The 15,555-nt window shown below is 41.5% G+C and overlaps 1 protein-coding gene across 1 annotated transcript in view; it reads left to right on the forward strand.

Annotated features, from left to right (window-relative positions):
• The first annotated feature begins 389 nt into the window (after positions 1-389).
• The window catches only part of MAPK11 (mitogen-activated protein kinase 11), a 30,677-nt gene continuing 15,511 nt past the window's right edge, over positions 390-15,555 (forward strand). Inside the window, exons 1-3 of the mRNA XM_066550679.1 lie at positions 390-582; positions 13,525-13,654; positions 14,587-14,645. Coding sequence (XP_066406776.1) covers positions 470-582; positions 13,525-13,654; positions 14,587-14,645 — 302 coding nt within the window. The 5' untranslated portion in view covers positions 390-469. The remainder of the gene's footprint in view (positions 583-13,524; positions 13,655-14,586; positions 14,646-15,555) is intronic.

Consider the following 15,555-nt stretch of genomic DNA (forward strand, 5'->3'; position numbering starts at 1 on the left):
GTGTCAGTCAGCAAGGCTTCAGAAAGCCTGAGAGACAGCAGGCGAAGGGCGGGATGACCGGGTCCGTCCGTCCCCGCCGTCCCCGCGGGGAGCAGAGGCGGCGGCGCGGGCCCTTCCCGCACATTCGGGCAGGGGCGGCCGATGCGGTGAGGCCGCCGCTCCGGTCCGTCACCGCCCCGGCTGCGATGCTCCGGGGCGGGATCGGCGCTTCGCCACTCCCCGCAACCCCCCGGGTGGCCCCGCGGAAAGACACCGGGTGCCGCCCCGGGGATCCTGGGCCCCTTCGTCAAGCCTCCCCTCGTCCCCACCCGGGCTCCCCCGGCCCCGGCCGCTGCCCCCACCCCTTCGGCCTCCGCCTTCCCCTCCCCTTCCCCTCCCGGTCCCTCCTCCCCGCCGGCGCCGGCCGTGCAGCCTCGATTGAGGGGCGGCTGCCGCTGCTGCTGCCGCTGCCGCCGGCGGCTCCGGGAAAATGTCCGAGCGCGGCGGCTTCTACCGGCAGGAGCTGAACAAGACGGTGTGGGAGGTGCCCCAGCGCTACCAGAACCTCACCCCCGTCGGCTCCGGCGCCTACGGTTCCGTCTGGTAGGTGCGGGGCGGCGGCAGAGGGGCCGGGAGCCGGCAGGTGCAGCCGGCGGGCGGCGAGGACGGACAATGCGGGGCAGGCGGGAGCCCCCGCTCCGCGCCGGGGGTCGTGTGCGGGGAGCGGAGGGGCCGCCGGCGGCAGCGGGGCGGGGGCGTGTCCGCCGGGCACCGGCGTGAGCGGCGCCGGAGCTCCCGCCCCGCTGCCCCGGCCGGCGGCGGCCCCGCGGGGCCGGGCAAGCCGCGCCGTCACCCGGGCAACCGCGCCCGGGGCAGCCCCTGCCCGCCCTCCCGCTGCTGCCGTCCCTGCCCGCCCTCCCGCCGCTGCCCCGGGCTCCGGGCTGCCGCCGGGCCGCTCCCCCGGGCCAGCAGCACCGAGTGACCGCCCGCCGCGGGGCCGCTGCCGGCCGGTGCTGCTCCCGCCTCCGGAGGGAGAATTGCCCCGAAGCCGAGAATCCTGCACAGTCATGGCGGTTCCGAGCGGGAGGACGGGCAGGAGGCGGCGGGGCTGGGGAAGGGGTCCCCGAGCGGGGTCCGCCCGGCCGGCACGGCTCCGGCGGCCGCGGCCCTTGCAGCCGGGGCTATAGCGGGACACCCCGCAAGGCCCCGGGGCAGCCGCGGCGGGCGGAGGGCTCTGTCCGCCGAGACAATGGGAGCAGCCCCCGGAGCCGGGCGGGCTGAGGGAGAACACGGGATGCTCACCCCCTGCTTTCGGGGGGGATCGCAAATTAGGACAGATTGCTGCCCAAGGGCTTCGGCGTCTTAAGGATTTGGAAGGGTTTGCCACATGTTGTCATACAACGTTTCTCTTTCTTTGGTAATTCCTACGTCAGGCTTGCACTCTCGGGAACTCCCAGTGCAGGCTGGGCTTTACTTTAGTATTTGATGCACACTTTACTACGCTTATAAAAGCTTCGAATCAATTTATGGAAATAATAGTGGCGTTTAAAGGGGTTTTGAGAAAGAGTCGTGTTTGTTTTGTAGGCTGGGTGAGTGGAAATATGTAAAACTATCAATAATAAACAATCCATGACCCTTTAAATGCAAGTGCTACTTTAAATAAAAGTATTTTTTTAAAAATTCTTTAGAACTTTGGATTTTGCCATACTCTAAACTCATGCAGTAGTTCTCACTTTTTTTCCACAGTCAGATACCAGAGAACAGTTTTGTATTACTTACTTCATTCTCTAGCTCTGTGAAATGTCCAAGTTTGCACATAAACTATGTATGCAAATGCATGCATTTTTTAAAAACCTCCAACTATCAGCAGAAACACTCAGAACTGGTGTGAAGTATCCTTGAATTCTTCTCTTTTTTTATTATTTCTAATTTATGCTTGCACCAGGGAGGTCTAGGCCAATACCATGTGAGTGTCATTGTAGTTAGCATGTGCTAACTGCTCCGAGCAGATGCTGGGAATAGTTCCACAACGACTTAATTTATTTACACTATAAAAATTTTAGTTTGTGAAAGAAAAGAGGAGAAAGTAAACTAAGAGCTGGATGGATATACAGTAGCAGAGTAACTACTTTTGTGTTCCAATTGAAACTGTATTTCTGGATACTCTGCCTATTTATCTGACATAGTTTTGAGGGAAAGACCTACTTTACTGAATTTTGTAATGAGATGTCAAGAGTTTTGAGCAATTGCAAAGGAAGTGAAAACATGTCGTGGTTCACTTGCAGCACAGCTGGTGCTTTGGCTTTTGAAACTGCACAGCCAAGGAAATCCTAGTAATTTTTATCAATTGCAAAGCCTAGGAAATGAAGATGTAAAATGGAAACTGGAACATGCTATGAGAAAGGTTTACTCTAAAATAGATATTTAAAAATAGAATATAGCAATAAAACATTGCTCTATATTAATAGCCTTGTTAACATCAATGAAGTATAAACCCAAACAGAAGCTTGAATGTGAGGAAAAGGTATGTATCTCTCTGAGAAAAGCCATCTATTTTTAGAGTCTATTGAAATTGATTTTTTTTTCTGTCTGTGTGCATGTGCTTTACCCAGGAGATCTACAAGACGCAACCATTCCCTTGAGTAATATGCTATATTGCTTCTGTGAATAGTTGTACTCCTATTCAGTAAAATATCTAAAAACATATTCAAGTCTTACAGAAACTACTAGAATTAAACAAATTCTTAAGTGCTTTGATGAATAACAGCCAAGGTCCTGAACTCCAAATGCTGGCTTTGAAATGAGAAGAGAGTTGTTGTAACAAATTTTTTCTACCTCAGTGAAACTCTTCTCTAGGCCTACCCTTCTCTTTTTTAACAGTAAATTATTTGTCGTAGCCCATAGACTTGGGTAACTGAATTGATAACTGATAATAAGAAACATATTGTAAATACTTGCATTTAAGCATCTTTTGCTGGCAGCTCAAAACCAATAGAGCAGTTTGTGTCAGGAGGCTGTGTTTTGGCCCAATTTATTGACATTTCATGTGTCCAGTAGAATTTGTGTTTGAGTTAGCTGCAGATGCATCAAATATGCTATGGAGATAGATACTAGTGGTTTAAAACAGATTCACTTTTAGAGATATATCTGTACCAAGCACAGTGGTAACCCATTTGGGTTTTTTTGGTTTTATTTAGATGTGGAATAGGTAGAAACCCCAAATCTTCCCTTGTATAAAAAGCTCTAGTGCTTTTGTCATTTTTTTAATGACATATCACAAAGAACATTTGGTTTTGGAAATCTTCCAAACTCAGCTGCACTGCAAAGCAGAGTTGCACCTTAGCATCTATGTGAATCACAGAGAGAGTTGCGAGGTCTTTCCCTCAAGTAGTTAATCCTTGAAGTACTTTTTATGTTACTCTTGTACCTTAGCTTTGTGCAAGGCTTTCTTTTGCCTGAACTTTTTCCTATGGCTCTTCAAGTTCCTGTGTTCTGTCTTTTGCTGCTGTCAGATCTGATTTTTTAAGTTTAGGAAAAAAAGTTTGAAGCCAGGGGGTGGGGGGTGGGAGTCTGTAGTTTAATTACAAGTAAAGTCATCATTGGCATTTGCAACAGTATGTTTTGCTTAATTCCTCTTTTTTTCTTGGGGTTGGGTTTTATTGGCAAGTATCAAATTTACATGCACAACTGGTTTGGTTTGGGATTGTTTTCTTTTTGTGCTATAGCTTTGCCTATCAAGGTGAGGGGTTTTTATTATTAGACAATTATTTAACTCTTTCTCAAGCTAAAATTTGGTTAAAGTTTTCTCCAAAAAATGCATTTTTGGTGTCTAGCCTTTATAGTTGAATTACCTCTCACAGAAGTCCAGGAGCTGGTTCACTCTTAAGGGACCAGGCACCAGACCTGCTAATTGAGAGTTTTGCAGCATTTAAGTTATATTAAGCCATTTAGATAGGAAGCAAGATACCTTACTTTCACAAGGTAGTCTTAGTCTACAACCCTTTCCTTTCAGTTCTAGAGAAAAGTGACTATGTCTCAGGACAAACTGAGTTTTAAATTCTTGTTTCTTATGGTTCCACTTTTTAAAATAAGAATTATGGCTGTGTTTGAGTCTTCCAGCTGTCCCAGTGATATTGCTTATAAATGGGGCCTTTAGCCTGGAGCATCTGTGCTTTCCAGCTGTGTTGCCCTGGTGGTTCGATACCTGATCACCTTCTCCTCTGGGACGTAGCATTGCTACCTGCTTGAGAAAGAGCTTCATCTTTTTAAAAGACTTCTTATTGTTATACCACAAATTATGTAACATGTATAGATTTTTTGTTTCCTGTTCTTTGGATCTTTTTAAAGCCTATATTCCTCTTTTTATGCCAGTTTTTGTAAACTGTCTCCTAACCTATTTAGTCCTATTTTTGCCTGGGAGGGATTGACGGCATTCTGCAGCATGCTGTCTCTGATCTCTCCAACAGGTTGTTTCCCATTAGCATATTGCAGGCTCTGTGTTCTGCCTTCTTTGGAAAGAACAGACCTTGCAAGATGAACCAAACTGAGTCCAGAGTTTCTTCACAACCATAGACTCCTGCACTGTTTTCTCAGAGTCTGTTGGCATCAATAGTACTTAGATTCAGTCTCTTTTGATTTTAAGACTATGCAATGCCTAACACATGTTTAAATAGAGGTCTGCTAAGTCAAAGTGTAGTGGCACAGGCCTCAGTTCAAAAAAAGCAGGAAAGCAAAGCATGCCTTAAGTCATTTACAATACTTCCAGCATCCCTCTATCCTGTTAACTTTAAGCACATGCTTAAGATTCATTAAGTTTATGTCCTGGCTAATTTTGGGTAAGAATGGGAGAAGGTGTTTAAGCTACAGTTTTGCTTTGAGGAAGTACAAGTGGAAAAATAGAAGCAGAACGTTCTGATCTTGAAGTTTAACCCCTTCTTTCCTGCCATTCACCCCATCCTGTGCTTCTGGTACATGCAGATGTTTTGAGGGCATTAGCTTGCAATACTGGAGCATAACACTGCTGATATCATCCTTTTCACATTGAGGAGCTCTAAGAAGATGCTAAGACAACTCAGTATCATGTGAAGGTTTTAAAAGCTGCTATAAATTGAATCTAGCTGACAAAGAGAAAAATTCCTTCATCCAAGATTGTACTTGATGATTTCAGGTAGGGTTTGGGGTTTTTTTTAAAGTATCTGTTTAGTTAGCTGTGTTGATACTAAGTGTATGATTTCAACTGTGAGATCAGGTTACTGGAGTTGTGCTGTGTATCACTGTAGCACTACATGCTACTTTAAATAGTAAATGCTGGGATAAACTTTTAGGGTAGTAGTAACACACAACTGCTGTATGTAAATACAGCTGGAAACTGAAGATGGTATAGACCTTTACAGGCTAAATGCACAATCCCAGGCACATGTGGATTTTTGTGGACTCCCTTTGGACTGCTTTCTGATTAAGTCTTTTGTTTTCAATATAAATACAGAGGCTGAACTTCATCTTAAAAATGGTTATAGTTATTGGAAACTTTTCCCACAACATTGTTAAAATACTGCTGTCCAAGATCTGATAGGAGTTGTCTATTTTTGGTATGCAGCATTCAGAAGGAAAGCATTGACACCTTTCTTTAGTTGTGCAGATATTTACAATGGACCCCTCTAAGCATAGTCAAACACTTGCTTGAAAACTGAGATGCAGGCTGATATGAGACCCCAGTCAGAGGTAGGACAGCTCCTAAAAGTCAGTATATGTAATAAAAATACTTAGAAACAAGGCCTTGAAGGTGAGGTTGCAATGGAGAGGAGAACTAAATAAAAGGGGTTGCATGGTCAGTGTTACCCATTAGAAGGAGGATCTTTGCAGCAGTATTGCTGGAGTGAATGGATGAAAATAAGGGAAGCAACAAAAAAATGTTGCAGAGTGAAAAAGACCCTCAGAGGAACATAAAGAAATAGCCATTAGAAATAAAAGCACAGTGGGATTTGCAGCTACAAAGCCAAGGAAGGTCAAGAATTTAGGCATTTTTGTGAAAGGTACATGAAGGAAGACGGAAGTGTGTTTGTGAGGACTGGCTGGAAAGACATCAAATAGGGAGTGTGTTGAGAGTGGTTTTGTGGAAAACTAGGGTGGAATGCAGATTGCTTGTCCTTCCTTTGTCTGGTTTCATCCTGAGTATTTTCCAGCTGTTGGAACAGTGTAGTTAACTGACTTGGGAAAGGAAAGGGAAGCAGGATAGTAATTAGTGGTGTCAAGGTCCCTATTTTAAATGAGAATGTCTAATAAGACTTAATGAAGGAGGTGTTTGTGGAGAAGGATGAGAAAGGCTGAGAATTGCTGTGACAGAGATTTCTATGTAAAATGCTGTCTCTAAGCTTGTGGAGTAGCTAGGCGCACCTGACATGAGTGTGCATGAGAAGGGTGATAGAGGTGTTTGTAGGAAAGGTGAAGAAAAGACAAGGTTAAGAAGTGGGGACTTTGTATTGTGCAGGTTTTCTTTCACAGGGAATTAATGAGATCTTTTTGAGAGAAAGGGGAGGCATGGGATGGTAGAGAGATGAGAGGCGTGAGGTGAACCAGTTGTGGCAGAAAGGCAACGAGGGTCGTGGAATGGCAGCCTTCTGGATGGCTGTAAGAATACATGAACAGAGGGTATTCTCTGCAGGGCTCCTCCATCCTTACTTCAATATATTTTTTATGATACTTACCTTCCTGACTACATGAGGCAGCAGTGGCATAGCTGCCTCCTTTCCTGTCCTGCTATCAGCCATGATTACAGTTGGGAACACAGTCCCTGTCCCAAAGACCTGAAAGTCTTAGGGCCTGGTTGCTTGCTTCAGTACAGCTTCACAAGGAGTGTTGGAATTCCAGAACCTATGAGTTGATTCATACCGAAAATACAATATCTCAATTCTGCCCATACAGTCGGGAAGGGGGAGAACATTTCAAACCCCTGTGTAACCTGGGAATAAATTGCTACCATTTCATATTTTGGCTGTTGTGGAGAGAGGAAACAGGAAATGTGAAGGAGAAGTGGGGGGAGGAATAGGAAAAAGAAGGACAAAATATAAGTGAGATTTTGTCTGTATGGATATGTTTAATGTTTTTGAAAGCACTGATATTTTTCATCTTAATCTTTATATCCAGATTAACTGCAAGCATTTCTAGCTGAAGCTTCAAGGCCCACAATATATAACTACCTGTCAGTCTTTTTTTTTTTTAAATACTGAATGGAACACATTTGTCACTAGCAGTGTACTGGTTTAGTGGCAGCTGACTGATACTCTTGTTTACTTACTGACATTGGGCTCAGGCTATGTACAATGCATGATTATTTGAGTATCCAGGAGCTGGTTGCACATGCTGAGGAAACTAGCAGCTTATGACCCCAACCTTCTGTATGTTGTTTTCACAACCACGATTTTAAATACATCATTGCCACTGATATAAGCTGAACTGTCTGTAGCTTCACCTAAAAAAGTGTGACTGCTCCTCAGTAACGTTATTTAAATTTTTAAGTCACTGTGGAGACACAGGAGACAAATAAAAAAGAAAAATATGGCTTGTGGATTCAGAGGCTCATACAGCACTTTTATGATCATGCTCCATTGAATGAAAACTGGTGATATATTCACATAAACATGTGGAGAGTGATTATTTTTTAGTATTTTCAATGTCTGCTTAAAACAAAGAAATACTATACTTTTATGTTGGTTATAGAACAATTATGTTGCATATGTAAGAGGTATTTGTGGGTTTATGTTTAGATTTAGGCGTAAATTAATCTGAGATAATTAACAGTTGTTGTACTGAAACCAAAACCATTGATGCTACTGCTCAGCATGGTGTGTTGGATTAATATCCAAGTGAGGGGATGTAATTTTTACAGTACAATAACCTGTCATCATCAAGCAAGTGGGTTTTTTTATCTAATGAGAAGATTAATGTATAGTTTCAGAGCTTCCCATTACATCCTCGTGCTGTCTTTTCTTGCCACCATCTAATTTTTCTTTATGGTTTCCTTTTGATGCACATATATGTTGTGATTTGTGCAGTTTAGCAAACAAACCTTACAGCTAGCTCTTAGGGAGTGAAAATCACCAACATGAGCTTGCAAAACAGTAACAAAACATTTATAAAGAAGAAAAAAATTAACCATTTCCTGGGTTTACTGCCTAACTTAAAATGGCTTTGGGCAGCTGTTTTCTGTTCTCTTGCTGCTCTGCCAATAGCTGATATGGTCCTTTGCCAGTATTGGATGGATGCTGTGTGTGCTTTTTTTCATGGCTTCTTCATAGCTCAATAAAAAGTAGGTTTTTATTTAAATTAAAAATAAATAAAAATTTGTGTTTTAAAGAAGAAGAACAAGATAGGTAAATCCCAGAAGAAAAAGCTCACAAATGAAACCTTGAAAATAAAATCCATGTTGTTCATGCGATTACTTTCTTTCACTACATGATATTTATGAGAAGTGTAAAAAAGGGTTGTCATTCACTGTAGTTCTAAGAACCCAAATTACAAGAAATTACTAGAAAACGTCCCAGGGCAGGGTTCCTGTGGTCCCTCTTTTCTATCTTACTTGCCAGTGCATGGTGCCATAAGTGCTGCCTCCATCAGCGAAGAGATTCTCTGAGTGTTGACCCTTCTTCAGTTCTTTCCCCTTCAACACTAGCTCACATAGACCCTTCTGCCACTGTTACTTGTTTTTCTCAATAACTTAGGATCTTCTAAATTAAGAGTACATCTGTCCACAAGGAAGTTCATGTCACCTCCAGTGGAAGGAGTCAAGGGGTACTTGAAAGGGTGCTGAGGTCTGCAGATAAGAATTCAAAATTTTGAACCTGTATTTTGAGCAAGAATTGCACTTTGGGGTTTTTCTTTCTTTTTTGTTGTCTTTCTCTTAACAGTTTCATGTAATGGGGAATTTTTGCATATTTTGAAGGAATGTGACCCAGTGAAGGAAAGAAACTCATGCTGCAGTGAAAGAAACAAAAATAGAATCCTGGAACAATATAGGGGAACACCAGACCCAGTGTCACTGTCACATGTTCTGTGTCCAGCATTCTCTCCAAGTTTTGGTACAGTGTGTCCACCCAGTTGTCAAACTTCTGATGATGTAAAGGTAACAGCCTTGCAAGCTGAGACACTGAATTATATTTTTAAAAAATCTGAAAAGTTAGGCTTCTGGTTTTTGCACCTAACCCCAAATCAGTTGCTTAGATTGCACATACCTAAATAATTTGTACAGCTATAATGCTAAAAGACTTTGTAGACAATCAAAATCTTGTGGTTATTGAGAGTGATGGGATGGAATATTGATGGGGATGGAATATTGTCTGACTGAAGTAACCTACAGCAAACAGGAATGTTGCTGGAGACACCACACTGGCACCATGGACTTTGGCTCATGCCTTCATTCTGCATCAGCTACATCTAGGCTGGCTCCAGGAATGAAGAGAACTTGTAGACTGAATGCTGCATTCAAGATGAACTTTTTCCAGGCACTGTGGGTAGTGCAGTGCCCAGCTAGTAAGCTTCTTTGAGCCCAAAGCATTCGGAATTTCAGGGACTGGCTGTATTTCAAGGGGACCAGCTGATCCCAGGAAGGATTCTTCCTGCATTCAATACTGGAGTTTACTAAATTGGATACAAGTTGGCTCCATGTGTGGTTTTTAAGATCAGGCTCCTACAAACAGCTCTCCAGCTGCTGAAGCAAATTTGATCCCAAAGACTAAGTAGCCACAGGTGAATAGTGTGCTTCTAGTCCCAAAATCCCTGAGAGGTCTGAGCAGGCTGCACACATCAATGGCCTGTCTGTCCAGTTTTACTGCTCTGCAACCACAGAGGACAAACTCGGTGGATACTAGGGAAATTACTGTATGTACAGCCATAGTTATAAACATCAGCTACCAAAATCCATATCTCATCAGAAGTTATAATGTTATCTTGAGGCTTGAAGGTTATCTTGAGGTTAAAATCTCATGCTTTATGCCTCTCAAGTTTTTGGACTGCAGTAGCTCCCTATGTTCAAACTTGTCTCTGAAATCTTAAGAACTGGGAAAATGTGCACATAACTAAAAATTGATATTTCATCTGGAACTTCAATAGAATTATTAAATATTGGAGTTGACAACACTAAAAAGGTGAGTCTAATTTGAGCAATGATTGAAAATCACACTAAACCAAAGTCTCTAATCTCTGTGAAAATGATGTCATCCCAGCAGAGTAATGGCTTTTTATCCTTGATCTTGAAAAGGAAAGACAGCAAAAAATGTGTCATAACTCTGAATGGTTCTGGGTCAAGAGGGATCATATCTGAAAAAGCTGTGCTATGATTGTTACAAAGTTGTTTCTTGTAAACTAAAAAGATTGTGGTAATTCTATTTCTTTCTAAATTATGATAGAAAGTCTGTCTAAAGCAGTTATTTAGCATCATGATTAAGTTTTATTATATTTTATGTCAATTGTTAAATTGTTTTTATGTCAACACATAAAGTTTAATCTTTCTTTCTGGAGGTGGAAAGGAGTGAGCAGGCAGCAGTGTGGCACTTATTTGCCAGCTGTGGTTAAAACGTAAAAATAGGCCTCTAACCCTTTTCTTCCCTGTTAAATCAAAACAATTATCAGCATGGGTTTGAGGTTTTTTTAAAAAGCAATTTTCAGTCATTTTAACCATGCTGGTTACAAGGCTCCCAAGGAAGGATTTACAAGTGCCAGGCACAGGTGTGCCTGTATTTTTGCTTTGACTGGAACCAGAGATGTCCTCTCCAGAGACATCTGAAACTCTACTCTGAAAGCTGAGCATTTGTAGGGAAATCACAAAGAAAGGGAAGCAACTCCTCCTTCCTTCTATCACCTAATAGTTTACTCAGTGGCTGATGAGGGACTCGGGGTACAAACTAGATTGTAGCTATGATGATATAATAGCAAGACAGAGAGATCTAGTCTAAAAATGTGATCATAGAGGCAGTAGCAGAGATCACATATGCAATTTCTCCTTGAATCTGACAAAAAAGACATTTCAAACAACATGAAACATATTTTTGAATGCTTTACTGTTAATATCTTGAATTATGATGATGGTAAACCAGGCAAGGAAGGAGTCTGAAGGCATTAGCTCTGATTATAACTTTGGTTAGTTGAGTGGGGAAGCACTCATTTAAACCAAGTCAGTCCCTGGCCTGTGCAGCTTTGATTCTTCGATTTCCTGTTGGAGGTCTCAGGACTCAACTTTCCTTTCCCTTTTCACTTTTCCCTTTTCCTCCTCTCTCCCTGTGTAATTCCATCTTTGGTCTAAAAAGCTGCTGTCATAAGAATTACTGAAGCTAAAAAGATTGTGCTTTGTATCATCTGAAAGCTTTGCAGCCTTGAGTCATATACAAGATAAAAAGCAATTCATCTTAAAGATCAGTGGGTTTTAAACCACTTAAACTCACATTTGAACTTAGAATTGGGAAGAGAGTGATGTTTATCGTGATAACGGGCTTAAAATCTAATTCTTCCTAGCCTTCTTGTATAATGTGTACAGTATTTCACAGACTGGTGCAAGCATTAGTGGGAGGGCTTGTGAATTACCAGAAAAGCTGAGATGTTAAGCAAACTGCTGTTTTGAGCAGTGTTTATTTACCTGAATAAACATTTCTTTTTCCCCCAAAAACTGGAAAGACTGTAGGCAGTGTGCATTTGTGAGACCTGGCAGTGTTCTCCAGTGGCTTTGTTGCCCGTGGCTAAACACAGGGCAATTACATCTAATCTTTGTTATATTAGAAGCTAAGCATTGGCTTCCTTTTTATTTCTTTAGATTTATTCGTGCAACCTTCATGTTCTCCTTGTGGCTGGTCATGTGGAATTTAAGATATTTCTGTTTGTCAGTTCTTCTCACACTGTTCCTTGAGCTGCTCCATGTAATTAAGCCACATTTCCTATGCACTCTTTCTTCTGCTCAGGGAATGCCCTTTCTGAGGTGCTCAGCAAAACCACAGCACTCTGCACCTTTAAAACTTGCCAGGAGATCAGCTTCTGTGATGCTTGCAAAGAACTAGCTAAGTAATCTGCTTATCTATGTCATTTATCTCATGAGTGACTCCCTCCTTCCATAGAGCCTGCAGGAAACTTGTTAATTAAATCTACTTGCTTCTATTCTGTCTTTATGAAATTCTGGCTTGGCCTCCTGGAGGTTGAGTTAATTCTAGGACAATCACCTTTTGGATGCCACTGTTCTTCCTGCATGTTGATTGTATCCTTGTTTCTTCTGATTAGCAACACCAGCTTATCCTGCAGAGAGAGGCTTTGCTCTTCACTTGGCTTTTTGTGACTTTAGCATAGCACCAAATATGTCAGAGTCCATCTATTTTCAGCTGACTGTAGGCTCTGTGTATTAATTTGGAAGATACTCCAGGCACCATCAGTGTTTTTTTGTCTCTAGCAGGTGTATTCTACAACGATTTGTGGGAGTGTTTAAAACACTGTGCAGAAGAAGTTAATAGCATTTTATGTGACTGCTGACTGTTGACATTCTACTCCATGCGTTTTTTATGTTATTTAATTTTTGTGTTTGTAATTCAAAAAAAGTTCTGTAATAAGATAAATGTGGGAAGATTCTTGATTTGTTAGCACTCTCTAGCAAGTACACATAGTGTTATCCACTCTTTAAGCTGAGAATTTCCAGGTATTTTAATTGAACACAATTACTTAATAAGTAAGAGTAACAACTGAAAGAAATTTTTTTTCCTCTTAAGAGGAGGTTACAAACAGAGTATTTTTATAATTGTACTATGTAGTGTCATGAAGTAATACATACAGGGATCATTTTTTTCCCTGTGCTACATATCAGACATCATTTATTTGTGGCTTGTGCTTGTCATGTCTTTCTAAGGCCCAAAAAAAAGAGTGGGTCTCCCTTGCTTGCAAATATTGACTATATATTTAGTGTCCTCTTCAGCAGGGCACCTCCATCTGTGGGACATTTAGCACATGCTGTGGATATGTGGGCTGGACTATAAGATGTTGCCCATTCCTCACTTGCTGGGAAAGGCATGGGCATGGTTATGTCAGCATCCTAACTTGATACCAGTCTGGGGACATTATCATCTATCAAGCTAATGGTTACATAATAATTAATATTCATAGATACAAAGGCAGTGTTCTTCTAATTAGTAAAGGTTCCAATTTGCTCAGTAAGAACAAACTTCAGTTTGAATCCCCATATTCCCTACGTGCCCTGCCTTGGAGCTGGAGGCTGGAGCTGCACAACTGGAGATAATTGTCTGGTTACTTTTCCTGCCATTTGGGGAAAGGGCTGCCTGGGGATGAGTCCTGAACAGTACCATGAGCATTAATAATTTGCTATGGAAAACAAGGGACCTGTGTTGGAATACTTGGGAGTTACTGCTGACTAAGCAGCCTGGTTGCAGTCCCTGAGTAGAAGGTGAAAGAGAGTAAAGAAAGGGGTAAGAGCCCTCAGGAGACTGCAAGTTCCTTCAGTGAACTGGTGGAGACCTTTGCTGTAGAACATGCCATCATTGTGGACTTTTTCTTTCCCTCTTTCAGCTCAGCTTATGATACCAAAACAAGACAGAAGGTGGCAGTGAAAAAGCTCTCAAGACCTTTTCAATCACTTATCCATGCCCGGAGGACCTACCGGGAGCTTCGGCTGCTTAAGCACATGAAGCATGAGAACGTAAGTGGAGACTGAGTTCTTCCCTTTGGATTGACCTTACAAAAGTTTACAATAGAAGCTTAGTTTCAGTTAGGTACAGTCTTTTTCAAAAAGGTGTATGCAACTGTCTAGCTACCCAAAATACCTGGACCTAGCCACCTTGGGTGTCATGAAGTCACTGGACTTCAGAAGGTTTCAGCAACACACTGCATTTTTATTTTAAAAATATCTAATTAAATCTTGAAGGTGAGGTTAAAGAAACTCAAAACAAGTCATCGTACACTTCTCTAATAAAGTAATAAAAGTATTCTATTCACTACTGTTGAAACATCTTGAAACATTAGCCGAGGAAAAAAAAAGACCCCACATCTCAAACCTGCTTTTGCTGAATGTGGATTCTGTTGAGAAATTAGGGGCAGATTAGTCTTGTTGCAATTGACAACAGTGTAATAGTTAAATGAAAGACAGTAGACCTTCAGATCTCACATTACTAATTAATGCTCTAAGTTTATGTGGTAAGCAGTTGATTTCAGTGGAGCATCCACTTGCTTAAAGGTAGCTTGATGACTTGAAGCCTGAATAAATTATGGTTGATTGAAAAATATCCTGGAGAAAGAATAAAAAAAGTTAATGAAAAAAGACCAAGAAAGCTCATGAAGGTGTGCATAATCTAAAGTACAACAATTGTATAAGGCATGTGTCAGCTTTTCTGTAATGAGACATTACTTCTTCTGCCTTTATTTTTTTTACTCTTCATAATTAAGATTGTAATTAAGATGGCTGAGGTGATACCTTTATAGATCACCTACTATGTCAGTTTTCAATATGACCATATGTCATATTTTTGTAAATTTCATCTTGAAAATGTTGAGCACTGTCAATGCAAATCACATGTTGCTTTACAGGTTTGTAAAAATAAAATGTCACTTCTTTCCCCTTCTTTCACCTTACAGGTTATAGGACTGCTTGATGTTTTTACACCTGCAACATCAATAGAAAACTTTAATGAAGTGTAAGTAAATTTTTTTAAATCATTCTGACTACTTACTAAGTAAGTAAATACCATTCTGCTTTTAAAAAGGAAGAACATACATTTCTAAAAGACTTTCAGCCTCAGTCAGCTTTGTAAAAATCGTTTTGCAACTTTTCCACAAAAGCAGAGGCAGGGAGATAGACCTCATTTTTGTACTTTTCTAAATGAAAATTTAAATTATTTAAATTAGATTAAGGGTATATGGTAAATGATTTAATGCTGCATAAATGCCAATAAACTTAAAACCTTTTCACTTCAACTGTGTGTTTGTAAACTGTGGGTTATTTGTTCATACATAGATGGCAGAGTTCAGGAATGCAGGAAAGTGTTCTGTTAGTTAACTGACACAAGGTAAATTTAGGCTAGACCCCTGGCTAACCTAAAGCCAGGTATATTTTGGTGTGACTCAAACATACAATTTATGCTGATTTCCTTTTGGTTTACACAATTGTATAAGCACTTAAGTGAACAATTTAGCAGAAGAAATAGTAATTAACATGTTTTTGTCTCCGTGGAAATTAGTGACCAAACCCCTTTGACTCTAGGCAAAATTACACAAATGGGAATTGGGTATGACAGATGCATGCTTTTGTTCCAGCACTGTACTTGGAAAAGAATCAATGTTTCTGCAAAATTTGTCAAAAAATAAAACTTCCAGTGGGTACAGAGAGGGAAGTTACACAAAACACTCTTATTTCTGCCACTCTAATATTTCCCCCCAGCATCAGATATTCCAGGGCCTTGCAGGTCCTGTAGTTTTGGTGGCTCAGGCTGCCACTTTGATGTTGGGTGAGGCTTCCTCTTCATCAAAAAATGTGTTGCATGTATCACTGCTGTAGTGTGTGATGGAGAAAACAGAGATAAAAGCTTCTAATATACTGCAAGGATT

This window comes from Molothrus aeneus, chromosome 5 (genome assembly GCF_037042795.1).
Source record: "Molothrus aeneus isolate 106 chromosome 5, BPBGC_Maene_1.0, whole genome shotgun sequence".
In the NCBI taxonomy this organism is placed as follows: domain Eukaryota; kingdom Metazoa; phylum Chordata; class Aves; order Passeriformes; family Icteridae; genus Molothrus; species Molothrus aeneus.